The 19,239-nt window shown below is 38.9% G+C and overlaps 1 protein-coding gene across 1 annotated transcript; it reads left to right on the top strand.

The window, feature by feature from the left end:
- The first annotated feature begins 772 nt into the window (after positions 1-772).
- On the top strand, positions 773-18,920 carry LOC101158679 (uncharacterized). The gene is made up of 10 exons (XM_011490844.4): positions 773-992; positions 3,091-3,477; positions 4,898-5,017; positions 8,797-8,853; positions 10,439-10,585; positions 11,529-11,699; positions 11,948-12,073; positions 12,400-12,745; positions 12,830-13,562; positions 16,819-18,920. Exons 1-10 carry the CDS (start codon positions 824-826, stop codon positions 16,852-16,854), a joined length of 2,292 nt encoding a protein of 763 aa, XP_011489146.2. The 5' UTR covers positions 773-823; the 3' UTR covers positions 16,855-18,920.
- The last annotated feature ends 319 nt before the right edge of the window (positions 18,921-19,239 follow it).

The raw sequence follows: 19,239 nt of genomic DNA on the forward strand, positions 1-19,239 counted from the left end.
TACAGTAAAGTAAAAACGTGTCAATAATTTATTGCACCCTTTCTGGAGGCCAATAAAAGCTCTTAATAGAACAAATAAATGCAGATTTCAGACCATAGATGTTGGAGGTTCAACGGGAGCGTTCCAAATGTTTATTTATTTATTTAATTGTTTGTTTGCTTATTTTTTGCATTGGTCCATTAAGAAAAATGAAAGAAAATACTGCTCAACAAAGCAGGAGACGACGTAAATGTGAACTGGGGGAAAAACTGATTACGAAATGTGATCAAATGCAACCGAGCAGGAGGATGTGATAAAAAATAAAATAGCTTAAAACTGGATAAACATGCAAAATCTGGACTGCATCTTTCATAGATATAAGCATCAAAGTTAGCAGTTAAGGCTGAGTCTGCGAGTGCGATTAGTGTTTTTCATAGATGTTACAGAAAGCTACCTGACAAAAATACAGTAGATGGGAAGTGAGATGTGAAGCTACCTAAACTTATTATAGCATAGTCTCTCTCTCGAATTTTTTTTTTTTATCTCAAGGGACTTCCTGGTAAAATAAAGTTGAAATACCTGTAGTTAACAGTTTGTTAATAGTTCGCCTGCATCATTTTTTCTGAAATGGAAATGAGAGAGGTTGTTTTGTGGGGCTGTCAAATAAGTCAAACTGTTCAACGTCACACACTAAAAAAAACTGTACTTTAAAATTGCTTGAGAAAATAAAGATCCGTATTGCGTTTGTAGCGTCAAACTTTAATTTTGAAATGTTTGTAACGGAAGTGGCCACTGTTATTTTGACACGCTTGCTGACGGTCCCACAGATTGCTATTGTCCCGTTATGGGCCACTTAACGGTTCGCTCGAGTCTACATCCTCCGGGGAGAAAAGGGAGGAGAGGAGAAGACGACAGCTTTCTTTCAAAAATGTTCATGAATCCACGCTGTACACTTTGGAAACTACTTTTGAGCCCGGCGTCGTGGTGGATATTTACAATTTGTCTTCTTGGAGGTAAGAAAAATTAACGGCAAGAGAGGTGGAGGGAAAAAAATGGAGCAGTTGAGTGTAACAGGTTGTTTCAACTCAGGTCTGCGGTGACGTAGCTGTAATAAACGAAAAACAGTCAAACCATCAAGTGTTTTCTTAAATTTGAGCTTTGTTCTGTATTTCTTGTGTTGTCTCACAGAAATGGATAATTTAAAAGACGCTAAAAGATTGTTTTCTGCTATTATCCGGGGACTTTGAATAATTCACGGCTGGGTGATTTGACTGGTCTGGAAGCTTTGGGGGGTTGTGGATTAGGAAGTCTAAAGGAAAATGGAATGAGTTGATCATTTCTTTGAAAAGTTGTTACGCTACTTCAACACACAGACGTTTCTTAAACCTTTCTACACAACAACAAGAGCTAATAAAAACAGGAGACCCCATTGTTCTGTCCTGAATGTTGCATTTATTTACATGAATGTAAGAAAAAAATCTACCTGCACTGAAAACACAAACATCCAAAGCACCAGCTGTGCTGTCTTTCCTCCTCTCACTTTCATTTTATCCTTAGGGGGTGGCCTCCACTGAAAACTAATAAATCCCGGCTCCCCTTACAACCCTGTGGGTTTGTGTGTGTGTGTGTGCGTGTGTGTGTGTGTGTGTGTATGGTTCCTGCTTCAAGGTCTAAAGAAATCAGAGTGATTTGTTCTAAACCTAAAGTTCAACTCCGATCATCTTTTGATATGTTTTAAAACCATCCCCAGTGTTCTTTTAACTATTATTATGCCGCTTTTTTGGCAAAATAACAAAAAACTGTTTTTCTTCTTCTTCTAGGATACAGTTTCTGTAGGAGTTCATTAGAAATTTGCCTCTGAGTTGTAGGCGGAACTATTGGCGTCGAGTAAGCCTGCCCCCACATTCCATCATCCATCTGTGTTACAGCCCCTCACATCCCCAACAAAAATGGCGAGCAATTTCGTTGCTATCCAGCCGCACAGTTTTGATCCAGATTTTGTATCTTGTCATCTACAAGTGGATGCATCAGAGTGATGCGGAGCAGAGAGCTTGTAACATGTTGATCGTAGCTTCTTCATCTGCGCCTAATTCACAACGGTTTGGGGAAATAAACTTTGAGCTTAAGTTTATTTATGCATGTGCTCCATTATGACAAAAACACCATAAGAACATGTTAAAAACAAAAGCTTTATTTAATTGGGTCTTTAATCAGCATCATAATGGTAAATATTAGTATAGCCATAGAATATTAGTTTTTACAAAACAATTATGATGACACACTTAGTTTGTATTTACTCATAAATAGCAATTCTTAGTGTCCCAGCCGTTTTTAACTAGAATACTTGGTCATTAGTGTTTGGACTTTCTTATTTTGTGACTACGGTAAGTAGAAACTGTCTACATAAACTCGGATTTAGACTTTATAAACACAAAGTCATTCACATTGTAGCTGTTTTGGGTTTTTGAGTTACATCAGGAAGGTTTTTGCTCAGAAAACTTCCTTTGGGTTCGGTCTTGATAATTGAAAGACAACAAACTTAGTCTAGTTTTAATGAAGTGATCACTTCCCCCCTTTTTTGTGTTAATGATCAAACTTGGGGTCTCTGATCCTCCTCATCCCCTTTGGCTTGGTAACTTATGCATTCAAAGCATCGAGAACAGATGTTTCTGGGTGTGTGCTTTCTTTTCAACAAGGTCCGTTCACTGTTGTTCATTGCTTCATCGCTGCCGAGCCCATGCTCCTGGTAATGGTGCACCACAGAGCGCTACGACTTCTTAAGGCTTCAGAACAATGTTGGGTCAACTCAGCTCAATTCACAGTCAGACTTCTCTGCAGCAGAAGCAAAGCCAGAGGGTCACAGAACAGCCTGGGTTGTTTTGTCAGATGGTGCTTGGGTTTGTGTAAGTTTATCTGAAAAGGAAGTCTGTTTTGCTCCCGATTGAGGGTGGTGTCTCTTGATATTGTTGTGAGATAGCCAGTACTAATTACTAAAATAAGAAGAAAATATAGAGCACACTGTTAATTAGGTTTTTTCACAAAAAACAGGATTTTATCTTCAGATTTTTGAATTTGATTTATTTGGTTTCCCTTTGTTATTGTCCTTTGCAGGTATCTTCCCTCCACCATGCTCCGGAGTTCATGTCTTTGTGAGGGATGAGAGAAAGTACGCCATTCTGTTCCAGTCGGTGGTTCTGCCTTGCCAGTACACAAGTGTGTCAACCCAGACGGCTGTGGTGCAGTGGGTCTACAAGTCGTACTGCCGGGATCGAACGAGGGATTCGTTTAGCATTACGGACAGTCTGAATGGCGGCCTGGGTGGAAGTGGGCCGGCGGGTAGGAACGGAGTCATCAGTGGAAGTTACGAGGCTGGGAGGACGACGGGATACCTCGACTGTTCTGACAACAGTCGGACCGTACGGACCGTGGCCTCCATCTCCGGTTCCTCAGTCACACTATCCGAGTTCTACAAGAACAGAGACATCTCCATCATCAACAGTAAGGCGGTTCCCTTAGTTTTGATCTGATTGGTTCTTTGCAAAGATTACATTTGAACTGCATGTCTTGTGAGTGCTGTTGTTATTCCTCTGCTCTTTGTTGTGTCTTTTTATCTTACTGGCATAGAATTGGGCACACATAAATGTTAAATGAATGCACATATATAGTCTTGTTTGCTGGACTGATTTATGAAGCCCTATGGAGGAAGAATTGGGCCTCTTCGCACTCAACAGGATGTTAGACAAAAGAAATAGTTTTCAGGCTGTCTTCTTATTCATCTTGACCCCCTGCTCCTTCCTTCTGATGTAGATGTAAGTCACGCTTTTCTTTTTTCTCTCAACATCCCACCATCCAAGAAAGTCACATTTCTTGAAGTGGAAGTCTTTCTTTAAGACAGAGTGTTCCCTTTCTCCCTTTTCCTCCCTCTCAGTCCATCTCCTGTCTTAACACCTCGTACTGTGAAGATTTTTTCTTTAATGGACAAAAAGCTAAAGATTTAGTTGCTTTTGGAGACAACCAGTCATCCATTCCCATATAATCCTATTCAGGTTCCTAGAGAGATTAGATTCTGTCCCAGCATGCACTGTGGCAGGGGGTGCTCCTAAGGGGTTGGTGAGTTTAACCAAAATAGGAAAAGGTGTCCTCTCCGTCTTTCCCTTCTTTAAGCGAACAGGAAAAGGAAAGCTAGGCTGAGCAGTCTGTTTCCTGTCCTGTATTTCTATCTGTTTCCCCCTCTCACTGGTACTGTTAAAGGCCCAGGACTGTTTTGGGTTTTGGACTCTTCGACTTGTTTGCTAGGTAACCTTAGCTATTATGACAAACCAAACAACAATCCGTGTATGTTTTTCATCACTTTGAGCTATCAGGTTTGTCAAACGTTTTTTAAATGTGCAAAGATTTTTGGTATGACTTGTGTTTGTACCTGGTTTTCCAGTCAAGTCCCACTCTGATCATCTTTTGATCTATGCTAAAAGCATTTCCAGTGGTCTTGTAATGATTATGCCTTTTATAGCCAAAATCTAAAAACCTGTGTCATTTTCTGGGACATAGTTTCTGCAGAGCGGCAGAAGTTCATTAGAAAGTCACCTCTGAGTTGTGGGCAGGATTGTTGGCGCAGAGCAACCCCTTACCCTCCTTGTTGCTGAGGGCTCAGAGCAGGGAGCTTGTGGCCCACCCTGCGTATTGTAAGCTTTTTGTAAAATGGAATTTTTTCATTTGCTCCTGATTCACAACGATTTAATAAATAAAATACCTTAAAATACAATTTTGCTTAACTTTCTCATTACATGTCCTCCATCATTATTCAAACTCCACAAGTACATATCAAAAACACCAATGACACAATGTTCATTGTAGTGGGTCTTTAGGGTTAAGCTTATATGAAGTATTTTGTTCCTTCTTTTCACCTTTTCTTTTTTAGAAGCGGACCTTCAAATAGGAAGGGTCAAGTGGGGAGATAGTGGAGTGTACATCTGCAAAGTGGTCATATCTGATGATCTGGAGGGGCAGAACGAAGCTTCAGCAGAACTGCTGGTTCTTGGTAAGATTGCATGTTTTCTGTCCAGATCATTTTAAATGTCTTATTTAAATGAATTGACTGAAAAGCAAAGCTAACAACTGCAGAGGATTCTTTTCAGACTTTCTGTTACACCACAATAGAAGAGGAGCATTGACCATTATTAATATGACATACAGCAGAAGTTTTAGGCCATTATTATGTTTACTGAAGTAGCAAAATCTTTTTCTTGTCTTTTCTTCATTTTGGGTGCAAATTTAATGTGGCTCCCACTCTTTATTAGTATCTAGTATGAGCAAATTTTAAAATACACCCCACAAGAATCCATTCATCCATTATTCAGTCTACACACATTATGTTGTTCTGCACTGGACAACACAGCCAGCTATACACTCATTAAAAAGCTGATTTACAAAAAGCCTTTTTGAATTCCTGGAGGGAAATCTTAATTTGTAACCATAGTAACTGTATCCTTTTACACTGGACCTGGTATTTATTCAGTGTAAATTATTGGTCTTTTTGCCATCTATTCTTTATTATTGACATTGAAAGCTATGCATGTGTGTATTTGTGTTTCTCTTTCATGTGCTGTTAATGTGTCTGTTGTGTACCTTGTAACAGTAAGTCTATATGTCTATCCTCACTTAAAGATGTTACCGTAGCAACACCTAAGAGGCCGTTTGGTGCCGTAAGACTTTGAGAGGCTAAACTTTTGTTAGGGGTTTCACTGGTATGCACAAAGAATCACAGCCACACACATAAACACACAGAAGTTTTATGGATTTCTAGACTTGGCGAAATTGTTAGGTTTGGCTTTATCGCTGTAGAACAGCTACAAACAGAATGATGATGCATCAAAAGCCATTTGCAGACAAAAATAGAGTTTACAGTCCCCACATTGTGTCAAAACACTGTGTTTGCTCAACTTTTCGTATCTAATAGGCAATGTGAAGCACTTGTGTTTCCATAACAACAGTTGGGGTCCGACTCAGGCAACCTTTTGTCTTGGAGAAAAAGCCTTACAGGAAAGTAGACAGGGAAGATTTAAGGATCTGAAAGAGACATGACAGAGTGTAGTAATACAATAGATGGAGGTGATGCCCCACAAAAGGCCTGACTGGCTAACAAGACCCATTTGAAAGTTCATGTACAGCCAATGTAAAAAAAATAAAACAGAATTCCAGAGTCTTAATAGTGGGGATTACCTTTTTTTAACCAGTTCAGACTTTTAAACCATAAGACATTTTCTTTTTTTTCATCATTTGATGCTTCTAACTTTTAATTGTGGTACCACAGTTCTGAGTCCAGTTATAAAAAGCAAGGTCTCTAAAAGCATTGGGAATAACAGCATATTTTGATGGTATTAAATACTTTTTTTAAACAAATTTTGTTTTTAATTGTTTTTAATTTATTATTTAAAAAAACACTTCTCTGTACCTTAGTTGCACTTTAAGGCTCACTTCTAAATTTTCTTCATAAGTAATGAGAAGAAATGTGTTGCTGCTTATTATGTTACTGCTTATCTAAAAAAACCTTGCGTTACTGGGGGTGTGACGATAACCACATCACCGTGGTGATGACCTCATCACCCGCATATGCAGGACTTTTTTTTTAAAAGTCTTGCATATGGTGCGTTATTGGAACTATAATAAACACATTAAACACATTCATCTTTGCTGATATGGACTTTTTCTGTTAGTCCTATGTTCACACTTCAAGGGTTTCTGGGGGAAACCTTTTATTAGTGTTCTCCTTTACTCCCGGCACCGCGCCTCTCACTGCACGCGGCGTGCTCCCTCTACTTACACACACACGCGGGCGGTTTCAGCAGCACATACACATCTTCATTCTACAACAGAGTTTCCGTCTCGCAACGAAATATGACAAATTTACTGCGTTTTAATTATTCATTACCATTGTATTCATTTCCATTACATGCTGCGTGCGTTCTTGAGTGCGCGACACGGCCGCCCGCCAGAGGATTTTTGTTGGGGGGTTTATTACTGTTCTCCTTCACTCTGTAACACCAAACACAAACATGCACTGTTAGATTTCGATGAATATCACTACATGTTTTGTTTGGGAACTGTTTTGTGCAGCCCAAAGGTACGTGTCTGTATAAATAAATGCGGAGTCTCCTGCCCCGCATTTTTCATGGCTGTCAGGCTTCTTGGCTACCGGAAAGGTGACAAAGTGTCTGCAGTCTCGTTTGTTACTGGGCAAATATAATATTCTGAGAAGATGTCTGTACCAGAGAGCACAGGTGAAGGCTCGCGTGCAGCTCGAGAGCGGCCCGCTGCAGAAGAATCAACACGCACTCCCAACACACTTGTGTGCGCTCCTTCCTCCTACACACGCAGCGCGCTTACACACATACACATAGTCATTCTACAAAACCTATATAGTTAGTTCATTAGTTAGATAGGTAGTAGTTAGTTGTTACTGTTATTTGTTAATAAGGAATACTGCGTTGTAATTGTTAACCGCGACACCGCGCCCCCTGCTGGTTCATCACCGCAGTGATCAAATATCCCACACCGTCACAGCTCTACGCGTTACTAGTTTAAAAAACTGATCTCATTAACTTAAACTTAATCTGATCAAATTTGCCTGCAAAAAATAAACTAATTTAAAATACACTGCATATTTTTACTCTTAGTTTGGGGGATTTATGTTCCTTCAGCGATGTAATTGGTGTTTTTTTTGTTTTTCAAATTTAGAAAAACAAACAAATTTAGAAATAAACAGAAATAACCATCCTCAAAGATAATAAATATGTGAGTATTTGAGTGCAATAACAATAGTCCAGCTTGTATCATTTTTCTCTCACCTTCCTTTTGTTTACAACCAACACTCTTTTATTCCTTTGGTTGGAATCAACAGTAAAATGTCTGCTTTTACTTTACACTTAGGAATCTGTCCTGTGCTCAGGTTGGCTGTAAGTCCATGTGAGGAAACTAAAGCTGTGTGAAATGAAACAAAAAAAACATTCAAGAGCATAGGACAGATTCCTATCTTTCATGTTTTATTCAAACATTTGTTTTGCCTCTTTATGGCAGCATGAAAAGACAAAACAAAGGAAGAAATTCAGAACACAAAATCCAGAAACATCTGGTTACAGCGGTTTTTTATATATATTTTTTTTTTTTTTACATTGGTTGAACCCTTTCTTAAATCAGGCTACATTTATTTTAATTTACATCAAAATCAGAACATCTCAGAATTAATGTCATTGTCTGTCATTGTACTTGTATCATAATAGGGCCATTGACCATTCTAGTTGTCTATTTTTAATAAATTCAACTTGACTAAGTCTTCAAAAACATAACTTTTTAGTCATAAATCAGAAATTGATTTGGGGGTTATTGTGTTTGCTAATGCAAAGTACTGTAGATTTTCAAAAATACTTTTAAGAAGAGTTAGTTTGTCTGCAGTTTGTTGCAAACTCTAAGAAAAGTCTCATCTGCAAAAAGGCTAAATGATCTGCTTTAATAACCCCCTGTTTGCCACTTGTCTTAATAAGAATGATTGACATGTCTTAACAATATTGTTTTTAATGTCAAAAATCATTCAATCATGTTCATTAGCTTTTGTGATGAAAATAAACATCTTGTGCATGATTCTGTTACTTGCCAGCTCTCTTTTTCTTCTTCTTTCTCTGCAGTTTGCAGTATTTTGATCCTGATTGTCTCATTGCATGTTTCTACAGCAATCATTTTTTTAAGTGATCATTTCAACTTATATCCACTCTTTTACTTCTTCTCTCTTTTCCTCTCCTGGTCACTCTTGCTCTGTCTCTCCAGGTTTTTCCGGTGTGCCTGAAGATCTTCTGCCAGACTTTCATTTGAAGATTATGCCAGGTAGGGGCATAATGCATCCTCTCCCCTGGCAGTTTCCTTTCACACTAACCCTGCTTCCAGCTCAAGCTTTGGCTCAGTATGAAAAATGAAACATTTAACCTAAACGTTTGACTTTCAACTTATTCTGAAAATCTCCCAGTTAAGAAAAAGGAAAAAAAGACAAAGTGACACTGGATTCACGTCCATATTGAAATCCAGAGTTATTCTAACCTGAAAAATGTTCTACTCTTTGGCAACATTTTTATGGAACGTTCTGTGCAAATCTTTTTATAGACACATAAACAAAACAGTTCAATAAAACTGCATGTTTGACAGCATGATGACAGAGCTTTAGCAGAGGACACAGGAAACTTCAACATTTTTACCTTAAACAAGGTCTTAAACTGTGTGTTTTTTTTAATAAAATCATCTTTTAGGTTTTGTCATTACATTCTTTAAGTGACTTCAGTGAACCAGGTTAAAGAAGGCTTCCCAAAAGTTAAATTAATAAAAGTTGTGTGACAATCAGACTGATCCTCACTCATTAGACTGTGAGCTGCCTGTTGCTCCCACCAAGATAAGTGCTGCTGGAAACCAGCTATTATCCTCATTACAGACATTTATGGTCAACATACTGGATACTGTTTAGTAAAAAAAAAACAAAAAAAAAAAAACGCTGCCTTGCTGCTGGGGGAAAGTATTTGGAGACAGTCTCATCAAATTCCACAAACGTTTGTTACGCATTCCAGAATGGAAAAAAGTCAAAAATAAATATCTGGTTAAGACAATGTGAGATAAAAGAAAGTATACTTCTCTCCAAATCAGCAGTTTTCTCCTTGTTTAATTGCTTGTGTGTGTGTGTGGGTGTGGGTGTGTGCGTGTGTGTGTGTGCGTGTGTGCGTGCGTGCATTTGTGTGTGTGTGTAAGGTGATGAAAGTGTGTAAGGTGATGAGAGTGTGGATCAGTCATGGTAATTGCAAATGAGATCGGATTACAAGCTGTCGTGTTGTTATACAAGTTTCCCCTTTTCTTAAACAGCAGCTTCAGCTCTTCTTTCCTGCAGCACAAACTGGTTTCCTGAAAGTGTGTGTTTGTTTTTGGAATCCTTGTGTGTCTGTGTGTTTGTGGGTATCGCAGATAGAATGTTGTGCTTGATTTTACGTTGTTGTTACATTTCCTTATCCGCCCTTTTCTTCCCCTCCCTTTGTTTTGTCCCCACAGATGAGAACATGTAGTCTATCAGTGGAGCAGATAGCAAACTGTGACCTTGTTCCTCCATTAGTGTGTTAAATTACTTTTTATAGCCACTTTGATCTAAATTTTTAGACAATTATGCTAAACAACTATGGATTTTAATTGTGTCTTGTGTGTCAAAATTGATCAAAACTGTTTCAAACATTCTTATTCAATCTTTTAAAGGTCACACTACTCAAAAAAGTAATAAATAGGTCAATTGCAAAATGTCCCAGTTATGTTTCAGACTTGATCTATGAGAATATGTGGAGTTAGACTACAACTATTGTAACTTTGTTATAACAACTCTTCAAAGATGGATTCCAAACAGCTGGTCCTAATGTGCATGCATGGGTTTCTGCTGCTCTTGCAGAGTGGGTGTTTGTGGTGGCCGTGGTGTTTGGCAGTGTCTTGGTCCTGGTGCTGGTCGGGGTCTGCTGGTGTCAGTGCTGTCCTCATTCCTGCTGCTGCTATGTTAGCTGTTGGTGCTGCCCTGACACGTGCTGCTGCCCCAGACACTGTGAGTACAGTCCGGACAGTCCTCCCTGAACAACCCTCCCGGAGCTATTCTGATATTTTGTGACGGCAATTTGACAATATCAAACCCAGTAACAGAGTACGGTACATGTCTAAAGTGCTGCAAACTTATTCACAAACAGAAAAGCACCATAGCAGTTGTTTTGTTTCATCTTTGCAGCCAAATAAAGAAATAAAAATTGTTTTGTAAGAATAAGAATGGAAATGTAAAGACTAACACGTATGGAGTTGACATCAAGTTTATGGGCAGTATAATGCTCTAACTCCTTTAATGTCACATAAGCCTTGTTTCCACTCAGTGGTACGGTCCGGTACGGTAAGGAGTGGTACGGTACGATCCAGTTAATACTGCAGAGCGCTTCCACTAAGTTAAGCCTCGCTTCCATCGAGCAGTTCTTTTTTACAACTCATGCGTGGTGTAGACCGCTAGCATGTCATTGCATCCTTGTAGTGTGACAACTAAAAAAGCAACAACAATGGAGGTCATCCAGCAGCTTGTCTTTTTATTACTTTACTTCTGGTACAAAGTATATAACAGGAATTTGATGTTTGGAACAAGATTCCGGGCGGCTAAGATGTATACCGTCGGAAAGAGGAAAAAACTTTTGGATTGGATCCTGAGTTGGGAAAAGGGTCACCTGTGTTTGGGCTTTCTAATGTCGCCATCTTTTTGTGTCAATACCTTCCACTTTACAATGGACCTACAACAGATGGGAGCCCCCAAGAGGTACAGTTCGGTACTGTTTAATAGGTTCCTTTTACAATGGAAACGCTCAAAATACCAGACCGGACCTCTCAGAGGAATCGAGGCTATTATTGTCACAAAATAGCTTCAGATTGAGAAGATTTGTGTTTAAAATACTGATTGAAAGAGGACTATATTTTTAGATTGTGTGACTGGAATGTTTTCTTCTTCATTCCTTTAGTGTATGAGGCAGGTAAGGGTATAAAGTCAGGCACGTCAAGCCCCCAGGCTCCCTCCTCATACCCTCCATACTTTGTGTCTGGCGTTCCAACCATGGTGCCCATTGCACCACCATCTCTCGTGGACAATGTGTCTTCTGTTCCACCCACAAATGGCAGCCTGGTTACAACAGGTGAGACCATTTTATTGTTTCCCTTTTGAAACTGAAGCATTCAGAAGCTGTACTCAAAACCTTTTAAGGGGCATAGCTTTTGCATTTAATTCATTGTGTTGTCTTTTAGAAATTTGGTTGACCAACTAAAATCCTGGGATTGAATGCTATTTTTATGTACTATTTTGTTTGGTAAACCATTAAATGGTCCTAAGACAAGTTAGCATCCATTTTGCCTGCTACTGAGTCAAGTATGTACATATCTTCAGTGCCCGTGCATGCTGTAGGGGTTCCCTACTGTGTGCCCTCACCGGATCGTGACTCTCTCAGAGTGCTACAGTATGTAGAGAAACAGCTGGCTCACTTCAACCCTTCCAGGTCCAACAGTCGACAGTGTAAGCTTAATAAGTCCACTTCACGGCTTTGCTTCTATAGCATGCTGATGCTATCTTTGGATCTCACAATGTCATTTCAGCTTTTTAGTCTCTTGTCTCAGCATGCCCATCTGCTTTCAAGCTTTCTGACTACCGTAGTTCATTTCCAACTGATCATACACGAAACAAAAGATGATCTGTCATTCTTTGGTTCAAATTGTCAGATCACCTGTTTTCTATCAGGCCTTTGCTTTTCTACATTTACTGGTTCTTTACTTTCCTTGGAAACATTTCTTTTCTATAATTATTTTTCCCAGCAGTCTTTACTGATTCTTTCATTTTCACAGCCTCTAGTCACTCTGAACTGAGCTCTCTCCATGAGGGGGAAACTGCCTTCCGCCAAAACTACCAAACTGTTCAGCAGAAAGCCCTGCCGACAATCCCTGATCATGACCCTCAACCTGAACCTCAGCGCTCCTGTGAAACTAACAGTCCTGAGCCACAACGTCACCACAATAAACACTCGTCACCTCACCGTTACCGTCATGACCTGACCTCAGAGCCTCACGACTGCCAGGACGAAGCTCTGCTGTCCCGTCGATGCAGTGATGAGCCTCCCTCCTTCTCTCGGTCAAACAGGACTGGCAGGAATCAGTGGCAGCACGGCCCTGATGAGGAGGAAAAGTACAACAGGTGCAAAACACGTCAAATATGCAAAACAAATGCAAAACATATCATACATGATATCTAATAATAATATCTGATGACATCTTACAGATGGAATCCTCGTTCAGAACATCTACATAGAAAGGCGTATCGTACCACCGGACGGAGAGGCTCACTCGTTGAGCTGGAGGAGTTTGCTGATACCTATGAGCAGAGAGGAGACAGAGGAAGGAGGAGAGAACAAGAAAGGGAAGACTATGAGACGGAGCTTGAGTTCAGAGGGTATCCATGCTACCGTAACGGCCCCCCACAGTATTATCACAACAGTGAAAAGGATCTGGATGACGACGACAACCGCCAAGAACATTCCAGGCACTACAAGCAAAACAGACACAACATAAGCCCACTGCATTCTCCTAAAAAGAGGAGGGGCTCATGGGAAAACGAGTGCAACGTCCCACCTCCTAATACATCAGGTCCACAACTGACAGTTTTTGAAGAAAAGGACTATGATCCCACATTCCTAAATAGCCTGCTAGAGCGCAAAGCTAAGTTGCGAGGAGTTTGTCAGGGAAAGAGTAGGTCCCGGAGTGAGGACGATTCTGATACACCCTCGAAGGGCAGCTCAAGAAAGGGGAGTAGGGAATCGAATCTGCATTGTAGCCACGTAGCCAGTAACAGACTTGAAACAAGTTCCAGGCCTCCTTCATCAGACACAGAGAGAGCGAGAGGTGACAGCAGGCCATCTCCACGCCCTCTCCATGCAAGCACCCACTCCCCCCAACCATCCGCCCATTCCCTGTCCAGTCGGAGGGAGGAACAAAGGGAGAAGTCCCATAAGGTGGTGAGTAACACTGACTCCTGTCAACCGTTGACATGATTCACAAGCTAAAGATAGATGCAAGGAACAGAGCTTAGTCCTAAAAACTGCTTTCCAATGTTTCATGTTTGTTTAAAATGTCTTACATTATACGAAACACATTTTTTACATTCATGAAATACCAAGATATAAAGAATTTTAATGTTTCTACATTCTGTATTTTTTATTAAACTTCAAGAGACATCACACATTGCAAAGTAGTACGATGCTCGGCATGTGACATCACACTCAATACTGTTAAAGTTGCTCTTTATTACTAATGCATTTATAATGATGTAAAACATCATTTATACCATGGTCTGGGTGAATGCTCGATTCCGCTTCGCGTCAGACGGTTGCTTCCGCGAAGTGCGTTAAAAAGTAATAATGCACACTTCGAAGGCCATTGACCCGGTTATACCATGGTCACTTACAAAAGAAATAAATATTAACCAGTTTTTAGTCCTTAATTCTTGTTTTTTTCCCGATTTGGATCGCTTTTCTCACAAAAAGCGGACTATTTGTTACGTGGTGCGGCAAATCTTGACTGCAGCGGTGGTGCGGCGATATATATATGCTGATCTTTCTGATGGGTTGAATAAAGCATCAGTTCAGAGAGAAAGTTCACCTCTTACCGCTTGTTTTTGTCCAAATGGTTGTTTTAAAGAAGCCGGCGCAGTGATACAAAACATTTAAGCTAGTTGACCGGAACTTCTTTTTTCACCGTGCGGTTATCACTTCTTAATGTACACCCAGCAGCCAATCAGAATTGAGTATTCACCCGGACCATGGTATAATTTCTGATAATGCATACTTCGTAGACCATTAACCCTTACGTAACAAAGTTCTGTTATTTTGGGTCTGGCATCCATCCATGGACCCACAGGCTGGCTGAACAAGCCTGGCCTGAGAACCAAGAAAACAAGCATCATAGGCACAGTGCTCATTATCGTGCAGTGATCACCAAACAGTTGACCACCAGACTTCTTTATGTTGGTCAGAGACCATCATTTTATGCATGTTCTTGATACCAGTGTGCTCATGCTCCACCAGCACACGCCTCGTTTCCATTCAGACACATCTGCTGATGCAAAGCCGATGATTTGCTGCTTGGTAAGAAGGAGATTATGGTCTCTGAAGCATAAAGATCAGTCACAAGCAGAATGAGGGGTGACATCTTTGTAAAGTGGATGTTTAATAGTTAGGACTACAAGTGGGTAAAAAGTGAATCCATATCAAAATATTCACAACTCAAATAAAGGTTTAAAGTGTAAACGGGGGGAAGAGGGTTTTGTAGGCCTGCAGTAAGTGTTGTTGTTGTTGTACCTTTGACAGGTCAGGTTCAGATGCCACAAGAATGAAAACTAGGTATTCTGTATCCCAATGCTTTCTAAAACAATAACTGGTTGTTTGCTCACTGACATAAATGGGTCAAATCAAAAACTTTAAGTCAGAGAAAAGCAAAAATCGTTTATGCAACACAGAATAAATGTATAATTTTAAATGTGATATAATCCAGTGCCAGTATACAAATTCTGCTATGGAATCCTTACAGTTGCTTACCGCTTTTAGACTCTGTGGGTTTCAGGTTTGACTCCAACTCAGAGTTGTTAACAAAACAATCCACATTGAAGACATACAAAATGTTTTCAAGATAAATTAAGAGCCAAACTGTACAATTCACATGATATTTTGTCTGTTTTTAGGTATCTGTAAAATGATGTCAGTACCAGCCAGCTGTTTTGTTCTGTTGTTCTGCATTGTGTCACTCTTACACATTGTGTTAATTTAGTAGCAGCGTGTTCATAAACTTCTCTTATCTTAGGTTGTTTTTTTGCCATTTTAATCATTTTGTTGAATCCAATTATCTGAGCTGGTGTAAAGCCATATTAATGCAGTGCTGAATCAAATGAATCTGTCACTTCATTCTCCAGTAACACATTTGCATTCAAAGTGACCTTGTTTGACCTTATTTGTAAATATTTCTGTTCTGAAGACTGCTGTGAGCTAGTTAGTTTACTGATACACAACTGCATGGCAAGTCTGAAGTCAGCTTCTTCAAATTAAAATGTATCACATTTCTTTTTTATTCTGAAATTCCATCATAATAACGGAAAGAGAGGGATTACTGGCTTTTAAATAGTAGAAACTAAGAAAACATCATTTCTGAGCGGTATCTCCAAACAGGGAGTTCAGTTATTTTGGATATCAGCATTGACGTGACTTAGTTCAGGAAACAAGGCTGCAAGCCAAGGCCTAACTTATCAGAGAAAAAAAGCAGGGATGTGACATAAATGTTTTTGTATCTGTGATTCACGTATTCTGCTCTCTGTAAATGGTTTTAATAGGATTAGATGATCTGTCAGATAAACTTGATGGTAGTTTGTAGGCCTGCACAATAAACCGCAAATTTATTGTCATCTTGAAGTATTTAACTTATTAAGTAGAGCCCTTTACACATTTGACCAATCCTATTGATCCATTTTAACTTAGATGCACGCCTCCTTTGTAGACGAGTATAATTTAAGTTATGTTGACTTTTATTTGAATAAAACATGTTTTTATTTGTTTTGTCTATTGGTTCACAGGTCACATTGTCATCGTATTATTGGTCACTCACATTGCAGGTTTTCCTCATATCAGGCAGCTCTAGTAGTTTGTTGGATTCACATCATTGTATAAACGGCTGCCTTGCTCTCTTCATGGAGAGAGCAGACGGTGCTGTCCTTACCCATCTAGAAAACTCTCCAACATATCTGTGTTTTTGTGGAGAAGGCAGAAAGAGTCATGAGCATTTACAAGTATTCAGAGATATTTGTCACTCATTGGTTAAGCCACAAGGGTGCGAGAACACAGGCTTTTTAAGCTGGCACTGTTCACGACTTCAGCACCATGGTTACATCCAAACTATTTGCAGCATGCAACTCTGCAAAATGCTAAATACCATGTGAAGCAAACACATAGTTTAAATGGGTGGAGGGCTTACTGTCTCCCACTTTTACTGTTCTCAGTGTACTTTCAAAGCAATAATAGAAAAAACAGGCTTTTGCAAATGTTTTTGCATATGCTAAAGTAGCTTTATAGAATAAGTTCTGAATTGGCTTTACTCTGACTTATTGTGAAAAAATGATTGCATAAGGAGTTTAATCCATGTTGACCTCACCCAATTAATCATTTTGGCTAATATCTACTGTACTTTTCTGCTGTTTCTCTTTCACGATTGCTGTTTTATCCTCACCAGAACACCCTTCTCAGCCGGGATTCCCTCATCGTCTGATTGACCGAAAGAAGAGGCCTAAAGCTTCAATCTACAGGAATGACATGTCAGCTCAAGAAAAAAAAGGATGACTAATGACTGCGAGTGTGGATTTCCCCGCAGCATGCTCGGTACAATTCTCAGAGAAATACGGGAATTTCAAGTCAGTGCTGATAAGTGAAGAGGACAATGATAATATAGCTGCGATCTCAGTGGCTGATGATGTCATCAAGGGTTTCACTGCTACCAAGCTAATGTTAGCAGGGACAGATGACCTGGACCGCCCTGTTGTCTTTTTACAGCAGCTCTGGTGCAGAGACTTGCTCCAGCCTTCCAGTACAATGACAGCGTTCATTTCCATTCGATGGGAGATGTGAATGAAGATGCACGTTTGCAGAACAGGCAGTAAATGACAACAGCATTAGTGTAAATGACTCACTGCCTGCCATTTAAAACAATGAGATCACTATATCATGTTGATACACACTTAAGTACTAAAGCACTTATTTTGAAGAGAACGTTAATGTTACATGTCATGTCAGCATGTTTTTATAGTTAATAGAGGCAATAATAACTACTGTATAGTTGTATTTAACAGATAATTTATTCGGGAGACATTAACACAAACCACGAAAATACAGAGTAAATGAGAAAAGTGAGAAACATGTAAATGTAGCAGAACTGCCTCCCAGAAATCTAAACACTTAATTTAAAAAAAGAAATAACTGGGAAGTAGTCATTATTCATCAAACACTGTTATTTTCCTAAAGGTTTGTCCACTTTTACTTTTTAATCATCCTTTGGCAACAAAGCTGCCACAGGATGATAAGTTCTGCATTTTACTGTAAATATTTCACTGTTTCCATAGTTAATACATACCATCACCTAGCAACATCTGAAGGTAATGCATGGAAAGGTTCCTCTGAAATCCTTTAGTTCCATCTCAATATTGATATGATGATATGTTATGATTTAATTCTTGATTAAACTAAGAATCTCCACATTCAATACTCCAGTCTAAATTCAAATGTTTCTAAATGACATCTGATGAAATTGGGTTTGCTGATGTGTTTTTCTGCATCTTTTTAGCTTTTAGCTACAATTAGGAATCAATGTTTTGAGTGATAGCAAAGGATCTCATATGTTTTTAAGAGAGAGGATACAATTCTGGTGCTGTTTATTTGATTTTCATCTTCTTACACATGTTAACACTATTAGATTAAAACAGTCTATAAAAAAACATAAAGATAAGTGAATCTTCTATGAAACATTATGAAATTCATTTCTTTAAGGGTGGAGAGTTCAGCATTCTTGTTTAACAACATTTGAAATGTTGACTCTTTAAACCACAGAACGAATTCATTCTTAGTTCATCCTATAAAGACAGAAAGCTTCATGTATGAAAACATATATCAAAAATATATAGAATTCCTTAAAAAATACTTTAAAAAATCTTTTACATCTTTCTTCAAAGAAACTTTATAGTTCATCCGTTTGGCATTAGCAATATTTAGAGTTAATACTAAAAGTGAACGTTTCTATATCACAAAATAAATACCTCTTGACTTAAATGTATTGCAGTGGATGCTGTTTGAATAACTAATGTGTGACTTTGTACCTTTTTTTAAATGACTGTAATCTGACCTTCAGTATTACTGTTGATTACTGAGTCAACAGTTTATCCAACTGCATGAGCCATACACATAAACACACTCTGCTTTTTGAAATAAGTCATGTTACTGGTTTGTTTTTCCACCTCTGTGTGTTAAAGCGTTCAGGCTCAAGAAATGTGGGATCATTTTGTTTTGTTTTGTTTCATTCATTGTTGTTGGGTTTTTTTTTGCTGTTTGGTACTGACATGTTTGTGCATTTGTGGCTAAGAGAGAGATGACTCTTTACTTTTCTGCAAAAGAGACAATGTGTGATTGAGCATGACTCATGTCTTTGTTCATTGTTGCACTCACATCTAGCCTGTTTCCCTCTGCACAGCTGTGTCAGAAGTCACGCCTCTTCTGCAAATGCAGCCACAGAAAATGAAGTTCTGAAGTATGTATTTGGGATTATGACAATAAAGTTATGCAAATGTATGTTTGTGCTTCTGCCTGCCATGGGATGAATTTCTATCCTATCTAGCACTTCTAGCTTAATATGTTACATTTATTTAAAATCAAACTTTGCTTCCTGTGTTAAAGGTCAACCGTTTTTACATCCAAAACACCAGAAGTTGCTAAATATAACTTTTTAATTAAACCACAAGTTAATATGAATATAGTAAAATTAGTAGCACAAGAGTCAAGATCTGCATGAAATGTTGAAATGTTTGAGGTTTTCTTTTTATTTGTTTCACTCCTTAATAATAAATGTTACTCATTTGTAAAGAAAGAGGAATAAAACTGAAGTGAAGAA

The sequence above is a fragment of the Oryzias latipes genome, chromosome 3 (genome assembly GCF_053564925.1).
Source record: "Oryzias latipes strain Hd-rR chromosome 3, Olatipes_Hd-rR_3.1".
Lineage (NCBI taxonomy): Eukaryota > Metazoa > Chordata > Actinopteri > Beloniformes > Adrianichthyidae > Oryzias > Oryzias latipes.

What these genes read in the sequence shown, in the direction of transcription:
- LOC101158679 (XM_011490844.4), top strand. Translation starts at nt 824, where the DNA reads ATGGGCCACTTAACGGTTCGCTCGAGTCTACATCCTCCGGGGAGAAAA. An exon ending in TACAATTTGTCTTCTTGGAG is followed by an intron (nt 993 to 3,090) that starts GTAAGAAAAATT and finishes TGTCCTTTGCAG; the next exon opens with GTATCTTCCCTCCACCATGC. An exon ending in GGGAGAAGTCCCATAAGGTG is followed by an intron (nt 13,563 to 16,818) that starts GTGAGTAACACT and finishes TATCCTCACCAG; the next exon opens with AACACCCTTCTCAGCCGGGA.